Raw genomic sequence first — 15,473 nt, 5'->3', positions numbered from 1 at the left:
GCTTCCCCCCGCTTCCCCCCGACTGGTTACTTCCCTCTTGATCCTACCCCTATATATATATATATATATATATATATATATATATATATATATATATATATATATATATATATATATATATATATATATATATATAGTAGTTTTTCCTATTTTATTAAATAGTTTGTACCGATCGTATGTCTCACTTTATTGATTGAGCATTTGAGTCTTTTCTCTCAACAAGACGAAAACTAAAATAAAAAATGATGAATAATTACTTTCACACTTATTACAAATCAATCACATAACCATTTTGGATCCTTCGTCGACAAAAAAAAATAAAACAAAAAAATAATAAATAGTTACTTTTTAAATATTTAAATACGTAATTAATGTTAATCAAAGGTGAAAGACGGGCGCAAACTCTACGTCGCCCCACTAGTTTGTTACCAAATACTAGGGCACCAGCTGGAAACAAAATTTTCACTTGCTCTTCAAAAAATCGATTGTAACTAATAGTTGACCGGAAAAATGGGCGGAGGAGGTGAACATCACGGCGACGGCCATGGAGGTGATTTCAGGAGCAAGGTTTGGACTATGAGCGGTGGTCCCAACTGTCGTCCTTTGCACTGGAAACGCAACACTGCTATCGCCATGGCTGGTATTTTTATCGTTTGTATCCCAATCGCCATGATATCAGCCAAGCTTGAGGTCTGTTTATTTTCTTATTATATTTCAGGATCGTCTATTTCGCTACTGTTAAATGTTTTGCCCTAATTTTGATGAGTATTTGGTACTTACAATGTGCGAGATCCAGATTAGGGCTTAGTATATGATTTAAATAGATATATTTAGTGTTTTAATTAACACTGTTTTTATCTAGTGTAGTGTTTGTTTCTTTAGGGTTTTAGAATAATAAAGATATGAAGAATGAGTTAAGAATTGGCTGTGAAGTAAGATCTTATCCTCGATGAATATGATTTTTTGATTTTGATGTTGAATTCAATGTATATATAAATGTAGATTAATCTATAACTGAATCGATCTTTATTATCTGAGCTGTTTCATTTAGGCTAATTTTCACTTCTAAGGGTTTGATTTGTGTATGGGTAATTTATACATGTTACTTATTTATAGACTTTTTTAGAACATCATAAGACCACTCCCACACACTTCTTCAACCACTAAATTAATTAATTAAACCATAGTACAAGTATTAAAGTTAAATGCACAATTAATCAAAACAAGACATCTGTGATGCACTATGCTTGAGAAGCACGAATTGCATCACGAGATTGGAAAGGCAGGAGTAGCACGCGATGGTGCCAACGGTGTCATCACCATCACAATGCAATGGCAAGTGAATGGAGCAACCGTTGGGACACCCCTAAGACTTTGTAAGCATAGTATGCTTGTGTGAAGAAAGTGGAACAATGATTAATTGAATGTTAAACCACACTTAATAATATATATTCATTTCTTTCACCGTAAGGTTGGTTGACCTTTTGTACTTTCAATCCAAATCCAAGTTTTTAAAAACATTTGCTTGGTGCTTCAGGTGTAGAGGGTAGATCTCTTTAAACTTTTTATAATATATTTTTCTACAAAGAAAGATCGCAGATTTTGTAGTTTTACCATCATTTATACGTACTTAAACACCATAATAAGTTGACTTGTTCCTTACAGTAATTTAGTTTCTTACCTGGACATTGCATTGCTAAATGGCCACTAGCTTTCCGTTTTTTATAATCTTTAACCAAATATGTGCCTTTACTTTTCCGTGTTAATAAAACATGATTGTTGTTTTAGCTTAATCATCCTAGCAAATTTCTGTTGACCTCTAGAAGTTGCATTATACGTTCATCTAATTTCCTTTTTTTCACTCTCTAAATCTGTATGTATATCCTTATTGCAGCAACGCCCACATATGCCCGTTCACCCAGTTCCATCACAAATATGGTGCAAGAATTTCGGGAAAAAAGAGTATTGAATTGTTGTACCTTTTTCATCATAACATTACAAGACTTTGTTAGGCGAAATGTGCTTGCCTTTTTATGAACATTGTCGGTTTCATGCTGCTTTTTCCTTGTGTTGTTACATATAAGTATGCTACTATTGTTGGTGGGATAACGTTCATTTCAATAAGAAACGCTCGCACGTTACCCTCTTTTTATTTTGATTTTCGCCATAAATCTTAACATGGGTGAAACATTTTGTTTTGTTGAATTTGTTAAAGTTATTTCCAGTTTGTGCAATTTACTCTTGTTAAATTAAGCAAATACACAGTAGTCACCCTTTTGAGGTCCCAAAGCTGACACCTGTTTGGTCAAATTTAATTTAATGACCTAGCAAACTTCCAACACTTGTATTTGCAAAAGCTCAGCTTAAATATATGTCACAGCTGGTTATATTTTACCGTGTCAGAATTGCATTTCTTAGTGTTGGGTCAACGTGACTTAGGGTCGGAAACGGTCATATCAATTGAGCGGCGTACATCTGAGTGAAATTACTCTTCCATTTAAATATGAAAAACTTTATTCGTTTACTATTAGTTTGGTCAAAGAGACTTACGATTGCATACATTAGATTTCTTGACCCAACAAAAGAAAGAGCGTGAACTCCTACAAGATCAAACGTAGAAAAATTATCAATGATGTTACAGGATACCAAACAGTGTGAAACACAGGGGCCACCTCCTCTTACAATAGTTATCATATGATTCGTGTCCGTGTTAGACAATTTTTATAGAAACTTACTTTACATGAGGACCCTGGATCCTTTACATTACTCCGTAAAAAAAAAAAAAAAAAAAAAAAACGCTGCATATTCTGACAGTACAAAGGCACGTAGTTTGTCATCAAGCAAATAGATTCTCATCTACAAACCATCACTGTTCGGCATCTGATTCTGACCATTTTCGAACGTATAGCTGAAACAAATGACAATATTGAAATCATGACTGGATAAATGATATAAACACACATGTCATTTTTCCTGATTTGACTTCTACCGTGACATCACACGTTCTCTCTTATAATCACAACTTGTTAATCTAGAAAACACAAGATCGGAATGTATTAAAAAAGTAATCGATTTACCTATTTTTTAACTGCAGCGCAAGGCTTCTAGCGTGCATTAAACACTGGTAGCTTTCTGCAGGATCAGCACCATCTGACAAAGCCAAATTCAAATTCGAAAACATTTCTTTAAATTCTTTGAAGGCCTTTGCATCTAAAGTTTCATCATTTTTTTGTAAAATCTTTTGTGCCAACTTATTTTTACGTCTCTTGTTCACCGCTTCTTCCAACTTCATTGCCATCGCACTGGCTCGATTTATACATGACAAAGGCAGCTGTAACATACCACACATTCCAATTTTATCAAACACCACATAAATTCAGCTTCTAAAATAGCACTAAAAGGTGGAGTTTAATTTATATTTATATTATAATATAATAAAAAAATGAACAAAAATTGTGTCGAAGTAAACTAACCTGTGCAAGCTGTGCGACTTTAAATCCAAAGCTTCTTTCTGATATGCCAGGAACAAGCTTGTAAAGGTAAACAACGTCATCATAATCACAATTCTCACCATTCGAGTTCATTCTACGTTCATCGTTTTGTGATGTCAGATAAGAAACATGATACGACCCCACACAGCCAGTCAAACTTTTGGTCATGTTGACTATCTCTGGGTAATGTGTGACAAATAACACCATACATCGTTTCTGCTCTAACAAGTAGCGTAACGTAGCATACGCAATTGCGACTCCGTCATGTGTACTTGTGCCCCTCCCGAGCTCATCGAGAATAACTAAAGAGTGGCCCGTGCAAGTATCGAGTATATGTGAAGCCTCACCCAATTCCTCTAAAAACGTGCTTCTTCCGTTTTGGATGCTGTCGTAAGCTCCCATTCTAGTGTAGATGTTATCTAACACGTACAGTTTTGCTGATGATGCTGGTACAAAAGAACCAATCTAAAAAACATCGATTTAGTTTCCTTTTTACTTTACGTTTTGAAATCTATAGTAGTGGTCGGGTGTGCATTTTTTAAGTCATCATTGAACATTTGATAATGAGAAAGGTTACAAAAATCGCTACTCGGGAAATACTCGGTCGAGACTTTGAGGGAGTAATCGGCAAATCGAATTGGACTTTTTATACATTTAAGTAATAAGATTCAACTTTATATGGGTAATATATAAGAAATTCATAAACATAAACATAAACGTTAATATAACCGTCTAGAAACATAAACATAATATTTATTTGCTCAAAAACTCAAAATATTTAATTATAATAAAATGTTGATCAATATTGACTTTGACTCATTTTGACCGACATAATCCGACTTAGACCAACTAAATTCGATTTTGGCCCATTGACCTACGTCGACCAATTAATTACTCGGATTTTGGAAACTCGAATCGGCCGGTTCCTAGTAACCGGGGAGTAATGGGCATTAACCGGATATTTTTACGACACTGATAATGAGCAAACAATACTCAAGTGTAGTACGATGGACTGTGGATCGAAGTCCATGTTTCAACATGTCTAAGTTTGTTTTTAAGTAGTGATAATGACATGTTTAATTTGTAACAAAATCTAAAAAAAATATAAAATAAAATAAAAGAAGGTAAGTTTCATGAAACTAGTTATCAGTTTGATGAATAATAATATAATCGAAAGCATAACCTGAATTTTTTAAATTAAGAACTGATGAAGTATATGTTTTAAAGAGCAACTTAACTAATAAATACAGGTATATATTGACAAATTACCTGTGCCATGATAGCAATGAGAGCCACTTGTCGTATATAACAACTTTTGCCACCCATATTTGGTCCTGTAATAATCTGACAATACTCTCCTTTGGCATGCAAATTCGTATCGTTTGGAACAAAACTATCTTGCAACATATTCTCCATCACCTGCTCATACTTGACCACGTAAGCATTATGCAAAAATAGTCATCAATATCTTAAAAGAAATAATGTTACATACCGGATGACGCCCTGATGATATACAAATCTGAACATGTTCACGATCATCAACAAAAACTGGTCGGCTATAGCCCTAACAGAACAAGAGGGAAGGAGTTAGCACAAATTTAGGAACTTGTAGCATCACTTGAGATAGGAAATTGGCCCAGTTGGGTAATGGGTCAAACGAGTACTTGTTCAGACTGAAACGGGTCAGGTTGGATTCAAATACTGAATCTTGACCCATTCCATTGTAAACTTATGTAAATTTAAACTTTAGATAAAAGAAATCATAAAATAACAAATTTAAAAGTAAATGGGTTAAAATTGCCACATCCAGAACAAGTTTACAAGATCATCAAAGACATAAAACCTTGTTTCTTGCAAGAATAGCGAGAGAGTGTAAGCAATCAAAGGCTGCTAGTGCTTGAACAACACCTTGAAACTCAGAATAATATCTGCCAAATTCATTTAAAAAGTTGTGCCAAGCTGATCGACAAACAAGAACGAGTTCCTCGTTTGCCAAAGATAGATGGTCTAACGCCGTCAACACTTCCGGTGCATGATAGCGTACCGTCTTTTTAGTACTGTTAACTTTCACCCAATTCGAAGGCACCTTTACATCTAGCGCCAACTACAGTAATAAAATATTAATATATTATAACTACTAAGAGACGGATAAACGTAAATGAGTATCATTTATCAAGATTATTACCTCTATCAAATGTGTCGACCCTGACACACTCATGAACTCCAAATTATGATTTTTCAATTGTTTGCGATATAAACCAATTAATAAATCTAACTTCTCTGTAGCCTGCTTCACTTTAGTCCTTGCCGTAGCAATCTGCTTATCATAAAATAACAAATTATATATATAAATTAAAGGTATGACCAAGTTCATGTACGACGTTATTTTAATAAAAAAAATGTGACAGAACCTCTTCAAACTGGCCTTCAGAAACAATAAACAGGTTGGAAAGATCACGCTGCTCAGCAGCTTCTTTTTTCAATGCAGACAGTAGTCTCGTTGAAGTAGAAATTATGCTTGATGACGATGCAGTCAAAGTCAACCTTCTCAGCAACGAAGATCGAATGGTCCCACCATTATCATCTTCTTCCACATGAAGCTGCTGAAGCTGTTTTGCAGACACTAAGATGGCCTCAATTACTATTATGAACTGTCATTAAACACTAAATTAGATGCAAAATTTTCCAGATCGTAAAGCAGGACAGTTATGGCTATTGTATCCCAAGTAGTTAAATACAGGCCCCGCTTAGCTGGGGTAAAAAAAAAAGGGATGATGTCAGCGGCAGAGGAAAAAGGGAAAATTTTCAGAAAGAAATTTTACCCTTTTGAACAATAAAAATTCCATGTTGATTAGTACAGGGGAAATTGTGACTCTCGTAGGTAAGCTTAAAAGATATTGCTCATAATGGGTTTTCAATGTTCACGAATACTAAAATTACCCATTTGGACCCTAAATAGTTACCCAACTTTCACGTCTAACAAACGACAAAATTCGTCACCTCAGATGCAGTGGCAGTACGATGGAAAATTCTTGTAATTCCACGTTGGATATCAGGTAATCTTCCTAAATTTGTCAAAACTGAAGTAAGCAATCGATGAAGTTTGGGGCTACAAGTAACATTTGTAGAACCCATTGATTCGAGAATCTCAGAAATGGCATCAAGACGAGCAGTTATCATGTTTCTGTCACGTAGAGGATGACTCACCTAATTCATATGGTAAATCCTAATCAGTAATCAATAACTTATGAAAAGACACACACAAACATAAACATTAATATTGTGATGAAAATGAAGAAAGAACAAAATTATACCCAGTGCCTGAGAAGCCTTGAGCCACAACTGGTTAGAGTGTGATTCATACATTCAAGCAACGTACCAGACTCGGATCCACTGGTATTGTTCTTCAAAACCTTATATAAGTTCAAATGAATTACTAAATAATACAGTATTGCACTAGAACTGTTGGTGCATGTAATCCCCAGCGTAGATGGTTTATCGTTTAATTAGTCATGTAATAACAATTGTTGACTACTGATTTTATATGTGTTATGAGCTTATTTATTTGAACAAATCAATATGTTAAACTGCATACACAGTCGACCGTGTGTGTCCACACACACGACCGACTGTGTGACACAGTCAACCGACTGTGACACACTCGACCGAGTGTGTCTGTGATGCAGTATATATACGGGTTAAAGCCTCTTTTGTAAGGTTACACATCCCTACAACCCTAATACGTTTTGCTTTCGTCTTCTACGATACCAATACCCTAAACCACCGAATTCATACGTCTAGGCATCGATCTAATCTAGAATTAACCCTAGGTTCGACCCAATTCGTGGTTTAACTCGTTTCTGGTGAATTCCACCTCCAGTTACGATCATAAGCGACCTAAGATCCATCAAATCGACGTCTACAAGAACATATGTTGAATTTTGGATACAGTACGACGAATGCGAAAAAAATATATATTTCAGTTCCCAATGGTAATGATAAGGATTTACAGTCAAAACTAAATTCCACTACGTCATTAATATCTAGTAATACAACTCATTAAGGGGATGTTTGGTTTTGCGTTTAGAACATAATTATTTAATTATTGCGTTTCCAGATTGTAAACAGTTAGGTAATAGTGTTTGGCCCCTTTACTGCAGCAAAACGAGATAATCATTTTTTCTCTTTTCAAATATGATTTCCCCTAATTACTGGTTAATTCATCAGATAATTTGATTTACCAAACACCTAAAAACTGATTATTTGATTATTGCGTTATCAAACAGCGTAATCAAATCCAAACACCATTAGTTTATAACACGTTTTGCTATAGCTAATAATCTAATTCTAATTATGTAAAACGTATAATCAATTTCCAAAATGAAAATCCTAACACCCCCAGAGCCCCTAAGATATTGCTCATATGCTAATAGTATAGTTTACCTCTAGTTGTTGCATAGCATTGGCTGAAAGGGTCATCTCCACATTGTTAGAAAATGACTGAAACGAAGCTCCTAGGCACAGAATCCTTTCGAAACCAAATTGCTTTAGATGATCGATGGTTAATGCTAACGCCTGGACAGCCAAGTCGGGCATGCCCATTATTGCCTAAATAATGATAAAGATACCCACAAGAAAGAGAAAAAAAAAGTCATATTAGACAAAATGTCCAACAGCAGTATTACCAAAATAAATGCAAAGAAACATATATATATCCACCTATTGAGCAAGCATGCATAAGCTGTACTCTTCTGTTTCATTCTATTCGCTAAAGATAAGTAGAATCGCACCTCAATTGCTGATTGACATTTTGTTTTTCCCTTCAACTCCAAATTTTCGACTTGAGAGGTGTCGTTTGAAACGTTATCTCCCGACTGATCAAACGCAGACAGTACTTCCGCAAGTGCACCTCCGTCTTTAAAACGATCTCGTGAGGCATGTTCGACCCTCACATTTGAAGCGGGCCCGGCATATCCTAATAAAAACTACACATCGAGTAAATAATTCTTATATTATTACTCAAGAAGTCAAGAGCAAACCAGTATATATAGTAACTAACTAAAGAAAATATTCAGTTTATTAAAAGTTTAAAACCGAGATTTTAAACTTATCAAAAGGAATGTTATTTCAATACTGTATAGCATAGCATAGGAATTCAATGTTAACATGTACTTAGCTATATAACACTATTGCACACGATTTAAGTTTCATTGAGTAAAAGACTACCTTTTCTGTTAGCTTACTTAACGGATCACCAAGGAGCAATTCAGCAGGATTCAAGCTCAATATCTTAGCCTCGAGCCCAGTTCTCAACAAATTATCATCAAACTCACCATAAATAACATCTCCGGTCGAAATCTCAACAGCCACCATACCAATTTTAACATCAATCTTACCTTCACCACCCCTTTTTATCTCATTATCAACAACACAAACCAAATAATTATTACATGACCCACACCCTTCATCATCCCCACCAACATCCTCAGAAGCTTCTAATGTCGCTTTCGTATACAATGCCGATAACCCACGACAAAATGGACCCAACTTATTCGACCCGTGCGCTTTAATAGTTGCAGTTTCAGTCTGTTTAACAACACCAACTTTATACCCTGCACTAACCAACCTCCTGACATGTACGTTTAGTCTAAAAGTGGGTATACTAGCAGTCAAAAAATTATGATCCATGTGTGCATATATACCTAAAACCCTAGCAGCATTCTCAGCATCTTCATCGAAAAATCTAAATTTGTAACCAACTTCAATCATCAAAAGCACATCTTTATACTTAGATTTAAGTTCAATTACCTGAATCTCTAATGGGGTGTATTTAATTTTGGGGTTTAATGTAACTTTATTACCTAAATTGGAATCATTTTGTAAATCTTGATCATTAGAAGGTTCTAAAAGTTTGCTTACAAATTTTTGGTGAATGGTAGGGTTTTTAGATGGTTCTGGGAAATCGGAATTGGAGGGTAGTTTGGGGATTTTTTTGGTCGGAGATATAATTTCGGAGGTACGGCGGCGTTTCAGAGGGGAAAAATTGACGGTGGCGGTGATTTTAGGAGACGGAGATTGCGACGGCGGTGGCGGTGACGCCGGCGGCGGGGGTGAAGATGAGGGTTTGGGTTTGGGAGCGAAGAAACGAGAAATGGTTTGTTGCTTTTGCTTTCCCATGACGGTGTCACGGTGGCGATGCGATGGTTATGGCGGTGGTGGGGTTTAGAAGGTTTTATGTAAACGCGGTTATGTGTGTCTATTGGCGCGCTTTTAGTTTTCCTGAATTTTTTTATCATGTTTTTTTTTATAACAACAAAACCATCCTACAAACAAGGATATTGACTCCCCATATAAGATTAAAGTTCGGTTAATCAAGCTCCCCGAGCGCGAGACATGGTACTAGGTAAATTGCGCATATTTTTGAACAATTTGGCATAACCAGAAATTGAACCCGGGTGGTGTGGGCAACTCAGATGACACTCAGGCAAGCTTGCGTGATTTGCTCTTTTTTTTATTCCTTACGAAAAACAAATACTATATAATGGGCCAAAAAAAAAACTAAACAAAGATATAAGCAATAAACGATTAGGCTCAAGACAACGAAACCAAACTTAAACATCCCACAAGCGAATTTTTCAAACAAAACATGAGTTGAAACGCTAACTACTTAAAACAAACCAATAAAACGAAGCATATGAAACACAACAAAACAAAAACAAGACGACCTCAACGAAGCAAACAAACCACACACCAACCAAAACTGGATTAATCAACCACCGAGTTACCCTTACAGGATTTGGTACCCAAAGTAGAACCTGAACCTTATTGGCGCCTTGACGGTGACCGGGTTGAAGGAATACGTCAACACGTTTGACGAATCGTCACCGACAAAGGTGCCAAAAGAAGGAGGAATCAACCACACCCCTGTTAGCCCTTCGAAAAAACTAATCTACCCTATCCTCCAATTTCGTCATCAACGGAGGTCTCCCAAAACAAATTTCTGCCGCTTCACCAAAGTCTATTGCATCATCATTATCCTGCAAACCAAACGAAACACCCATAACCTTCTTTGCTTTTCCTTTGGTAGATCTATTAGCACCTCATTTTTTCAAACAAGCCTTTATAACAGGGACCCGGTTTTTCTTGTTATGAATGTGTCTCTCCCTACGAAAACCATTACAACCAACATTCGAACACGCACAATATTTGCGATCCGTACCCTTACCCACAACACAAGCAGATGAAGCATCCAATTCACATGTAGCATTCGAAACCATCTCATATGAGTGAGTTGCTACTCAATCGAATCCACAACCCTGATCTTGTTTATTTTTATTTTCTTTTTTTTCTTTTTCTTTTTTTGATGAAACCTTGACCCTCAAGAACCACATTCAAATAATTGAGTTGACTATTTTAAAATTATATGGTATAATAATTAATCAATAATATATTTATTTGAAATTGTCTCACATTTTTATATTTAATTATTTGAGTGTCCTTATTGTATTTAAATTAAAATATTTTCTGCATAAAAATAGCAATTTACTATTAAAAACTGTATTTAATAATTAATATCAAGTTGATATCATATACACATTTTCAATAAGTATATCAGGCTCCCCCAATGAATAGTAAGCCGAGCCACTGAGCTGATGAACAGTAAACCGAGCCGAACCAGCGAGCCGATGAACCGTATATATATATATAAATATATATATATATATATATATATATATATATATATATATATATATATATATATATATATATATATATATATATATATATATATATATATATATATTTGTTTTCCTTTTTTCCCGGTGTTATGGCCAACGAAGTGGCAGGCCTTTTTTCTAGTTACAAGTAGCAAATAGCAATGACTAGTAAAACAGTGAATCATCACGAAGGGGCACATTTACTCTTAACGATATTCTTGCACGTGTTAAGATTTATATCCATATCTAATTTTCAAACAAGAAGAAATCACGTTGTTTGGATTCGAAGAATAGAAGTCTAATCCAAAAGCAAACTTAGACTTCGGCTTATTATTGAAATATGGGCGATCTAGTTTTTTATGGGAAAATCTCACAAACCCCACACAAATATTTCTCATATATATACAATTGTCCATTATGGACTCAAACCTACTATTCTTTGAGTGCTGAATTGCTTTGATATTGATATGTCAATAATCTTACGATTAAACTCTATCTAAATTGATGTTTTGTCGGAGTTTATTGTGTACAAACTGTTTAGAGCTATGTGTTCTGGTTTAGTTACAAACGCATGTCTATTATTCATGCGCCTTGAAGTATAATTAATGACTATTGCCTTGAATGTTATTGATAGGAGAGGTGTCGCGTGTTTTTGCAAAAAATTGTTAGGAACAACTAGTGAAATGACCCGTGGAATCACGGGTTTGGTTAAATAAAACAGTTTAACGATGTGTTTTATGTATTAAGTGAACGTAAATGCTAAAGTCATATAGTTTAATGACCCGTGGAACCACATATTCCGGCTAAGAAACTTGTCATTGTTTTTACAAACATATTGATATACTTAACTTAGTCAGAATAAATGAACTACATTTATTCTCCCACCACTTACTTTCAATTTTGATCACAATTATTATTTTTCTTATCATAAAATTTACATTACAACATTTTATTGAGACATGTATTTCGCATACATATGTAACGTAATTAATCCCGTAAAGAAAACCTATATTTGAATAATAATAATAATAATGTAATAATACTCCCTCCGTCCGACTACAAGTATCCGATTATTTTTTGCACAAAGTTTTAGGAAATTCCACTTACTTCATTCTCCACCGATCAGAAATCTTCTCTCTCTCCAGAATAACCTCTTCTGATTGATTGAAATATCAAGTAGATACTTGAAATGTGACAACAAAAAATAGAAAGGTGGATCATTATCATTTTCATTATTGTAGTAATATCGTTGTATATGTATGTAAATCAGTATTGTTATCTCATCATATTGTTGGTCAAAACAATAACTGAGGTGCTACTGGTGATGTAAGCAAAAGAAGTAAACAATTGTAATTAGTTAGATATACATATCAATTTTTTGACGAAACGTGATTTATAGTATCCGTAGCCTATCAATTAAAAGAAATTAACAACAATAAAAAAATTCAGTCAGCTAAAGATATATAAAGATAAATAATAGTGATCACATTATGTATTCTCACCTTATAATAGCTTTATACCGTTGAGGAGAAGTAGATGATTAACATGTATCGATTATGGTAGTTAATATCATAGTACATAACTCGGAGAAGAAAAAAAAGCAAGCATGAATAATTGCAGCTAAAAAAATTAGGGCATAAAGACGTATCACATTAAGATTGAATAAATGAGTAAATATGATGAGTTTATATGTTTAAAATGGGCTAATATGATATAATTATATTTAAGTGGGTAAATATGTTATTATTAAAGTTAAGAAGGGTATATATGATAAAAACCCTAAATAAATAATAAAATATTTAATTAATGTTAATAACATCATCAAGATGGCTTAGATTTTTTTCTTTTTAATTTTGATTTTTTCTTAACAAAGGAAATAGTCTAATAATGACATCATCATTTTAGGATTTCGATATAAACTATAGATAAATAGTTTTGTTATATAAAATAAACACGGTCTTAGTTGTTTATAATTAAATATCCTGTTAGTTAAGAATTTTTTTGCTAATATAAAAATGTATTCCCTACAAAAATTTGAAAACAAAAGTCGCGAGTTTTGTAGGAATCATTTACGATGAATGAGAAAAAATTTAAAAAATATATTTTAAAAACGTATTACACATGACTTCAATGGGACCAAGAAAGAAAAATTACCAAATTACTTTATAAAAAAAAAAGAAGAATCGACGAGAGAGTTGTAATAGAAAAACCGTCGTGCTTATGTTAGTTAAAAAAAGGTATAATAAGAAAATCTTAAAAAAAAAGATGAAAAATATTAAATTTATGCATGACTTTATGCTCAAGTCAGGAAAAAAAACATGTGCATGACGTCATGTTGACGTCAACAATAAACAAAACTATGTACTGTTCACACAACACAAAACATCAAATAAAAACTCCCATTTTCATGGATTTTAGTGTGTGTGTGTATATATATATATATATATATATATATATATATATATGTGTGTGTGTGTGTGTGTGTGTGTGTGTGTGTGTGTGATCGTAGCTTTTTCATTAAAAAGAAAAAAAAGTTACTGGATTAGTTTGAATATTTGTAAAAGATGATAAATATTTTTCATATTTTACTTTATAGGTGGTGTTATGTTAAGTAAATATGATAATAAATTTATCTGATTTGTACATTAAAATTTGCAAGAGAATATCTTATTTATAAGTAAAAGTTTTTTTTAAAGACAAAGATGGCATCGAATACTCTCATTTTCCACGTACGCACGCACTTATTGGAGAAAACCCGAATCGCATTGAAGAAAAACATACATTTATTAATTTTGAAATTGACTAACCTATAATTGAGAGATATTATAATTTATAGGTCTATTTGACATTCTTTAGTTATAAATATTGAATGAAGTAATATGTACAAATTTAATATTGTGGTGACATGTGACAAATATGTATAAGATTTATTTCTTAATTATAAATATTGAAGTGAGTGACACACGATAAATTTAATACGGTCGTGATATGTGGTAGATATGCACAAGATTTATAATAATGTATGTATAAATGTATAGAAACTATATAATGAATTGACTTTTTAAACTTATATACACACTTTTGCTTTAATATACTAAATATTAATTAATATTACTTAAACTAATATATATTATTCATCAATGAAGAAATACTTTTTAAGTATACACATTTAATTTTGTTTCTTTCTCATGCCAATTATTAATATTTGAATAAACAATTTATTATAAATATATGTCAAAATAGATTAACAAGTGTTAAACATTTAGTTGTATAACAATATTGGTATGAGTATTGTAATAATGGATTATAGTTTAAAGTAATGTATTTCTTGACACAACGCAAGCACACCCAATAGATTTGTACTCGTATAAACATATGTATACCAGTATTGGTATATGTATTGCATAATGTTCCTGTGATGACCCGTCCAAATCCACTTGGACGAATACATCATTCATTGATTTCATAGTGAGGTTTTGACCTTTATATGATACGTTTTGTAAACATTGCATTCTTTTGAAAAGACACACCATAAATGAATATATAAATTCAAGGTTTTCGACGTCTGATGATTTCTACATATAGACAATCACCGTATATAATAGTTTTTAACAATACATCCGTTGATAATACAGTCAAATAAGATACATGGTGATGATTTTGTGAATGCAAAGTTTTCTCGAATAAAGCATGTATGACTCCATGCACATAGCTTGTATAACGTATAGGCAAACAGCGGAAGACTTCTAGGAACCTGAGAATAAACATGCTTAAAAGTGTCAACACAAAGGTTGGTGAGTTCATAGTTTTAATGTTGCGCATAATCTGTATATAAAGGTGGATCACAAGATTTCAGTTGTTTCATCCGAAACGTTTATCAAAAGATTCTACGAAATTGAGCACCCTCGTAACTAAACTTTAACGTTATAATAAGTACACCTGTTTTAACATACATGCAACCAACATGTACAATAAACGCAATCTAACGTGTACTAAACTCAAATAGCATACGTCTGTTTTATAGTTCAGGCTAGAGTTTCTATACCTGGAACAGACGGGGATGTCAAGCCCTATGGATCCATATACAACTACTCGTGCCCACCGGTTCTTATAACCGGCAGTTACTAGTTACCAAAGCTAAGGGATTTTCGATTCAAACTCAGTGTAGAATTTAGTATGTACTTGTGTCCATTGCGTTTAAAATAAAGTGCATGTATTTTCAGCCCAAAAATATAGATTGTAAAAGCAATTAAAAAGGGGTCTA

The 15,473-nt window shown here is 33.5% G+C and overlaps 2 protein-coding genes across 2 annotated transcripts; one reads left to right on the top strand and one right to left on the bottom strand.

The window, feature by feature from the left end:
* The first annotated feature begins 409 nt into the window (after nt 1–409).
* Nucleotides 410–2,152, top strand: LOC139893386 (uncharacterized). The gene is made up of 2 exons (XM_071876543.1): nt 410–690; nt 1,895–2,152. The coding sequence occupies exons 1-2, from the start codon at nt 511–513 to the stop codon at nt 1,967–1,969; spliced, it is 255 nt and encodes an 84-aa protein (XP_071732644.1). The 5' UTR covers nt 410–510; the 3' UTR covers nt 1,970–2,152.
* An 862-nt stretch (nt 2,153–3,014) lies between these two features.
* Nucleotides 3,015–9,668, bottom strand: LOC139893385 (DNA mismatch repair protein MSH3). The gene is made up of 12 exons (XM_071876542.1): nt 8,718–9,668; nt 8,282–8,476; nt 7,935–8,099; nt 6,806–6,904; nt 6,492–6,698; nt 5,903–6,142; nt 5,677–5,808; nt 5,335–5,595; nt 4,984–5,055; nt 4,761–4,910; nt 3,474–3,956; nt 3,015–3,331 (listed from the first exon to the last, which is right to left on the bottom strand). Exons 1-12 carry the CDS (start codon nt 9,666–9,668, stop codon nt 3,074–3,076), a joined length of 3,213 nt encoding a protein of 1,070 aa, XP_071732643.1. The 3' UTR covers nt 3,015–3,073.
* Nucleotides 9,669–15,473: the final 5,805 nt, after the last annotated feature.

The sequence above is a fragment of the Rutidosis leptorrhynchoides genome, chromosome 2, assembly GCF_046630445.1.
Source record: "Rutidosis leptorrhynchoides isolate AG116_Rl617_1_P2 chromosome 2, CSIRO_AGI_Rlap_v1, whole genome shotgun sequence".
Taxonomy (NCBI): Eukaryota; Viridiplantae; Streptophyta; class Magnoliopsida; order Asterales; family Asteraceae; genus Rutidosis; species Rutidosis leptorrhynchoides.
Note: the sequence above shows the minus strand (reverse complement) of the source record. Positions and strands in the feature narration are given on the sequence as shown.

What these genes read in the sequence shown, in the direction of transcription:
- LOC139893386 (XM_071876543.1), top strand. Translation starts at nt 511, where the DNA reads ATGGGCGGAGGAGGTGAACATCACGGCGACGGCCATGGAGGTGATTTC. An exon ending in TGATATCAGCCAAGCTTGAG is followed by an intron (nt 691 to 1,894) that starts GTCTGTTTATTT and finishes TCCTTATTGCAG; the next exon opens with CAACGCCCACATATGCCCGT.
- LOC139893385 (XM_071876542.1), bottom strand. Translation starts at nt 9,668, where the DNA reads ATGGGAAAGCAAAAGCAACAAACCATTTCTCGTTTCTTCGCTCCCAAA. An exon ending in AATGTCAATCAGCAATTGAG is followed by an intron (nt 8,100 to 8,281) that starts GTGCGATTCTAC and finishes ATCATTATTTAG; the next exon opens with GCAATAATGGGCATGCCCGA. An exon ending in GGTCGACACATTTGATAGAG is followed by an intron (nt 5,596 to 5,676) that starts GTAATAATCTTG and finishes TTATTACTGTAG; the next exon opens with TTGGCGCTAGATGTAAAGGT.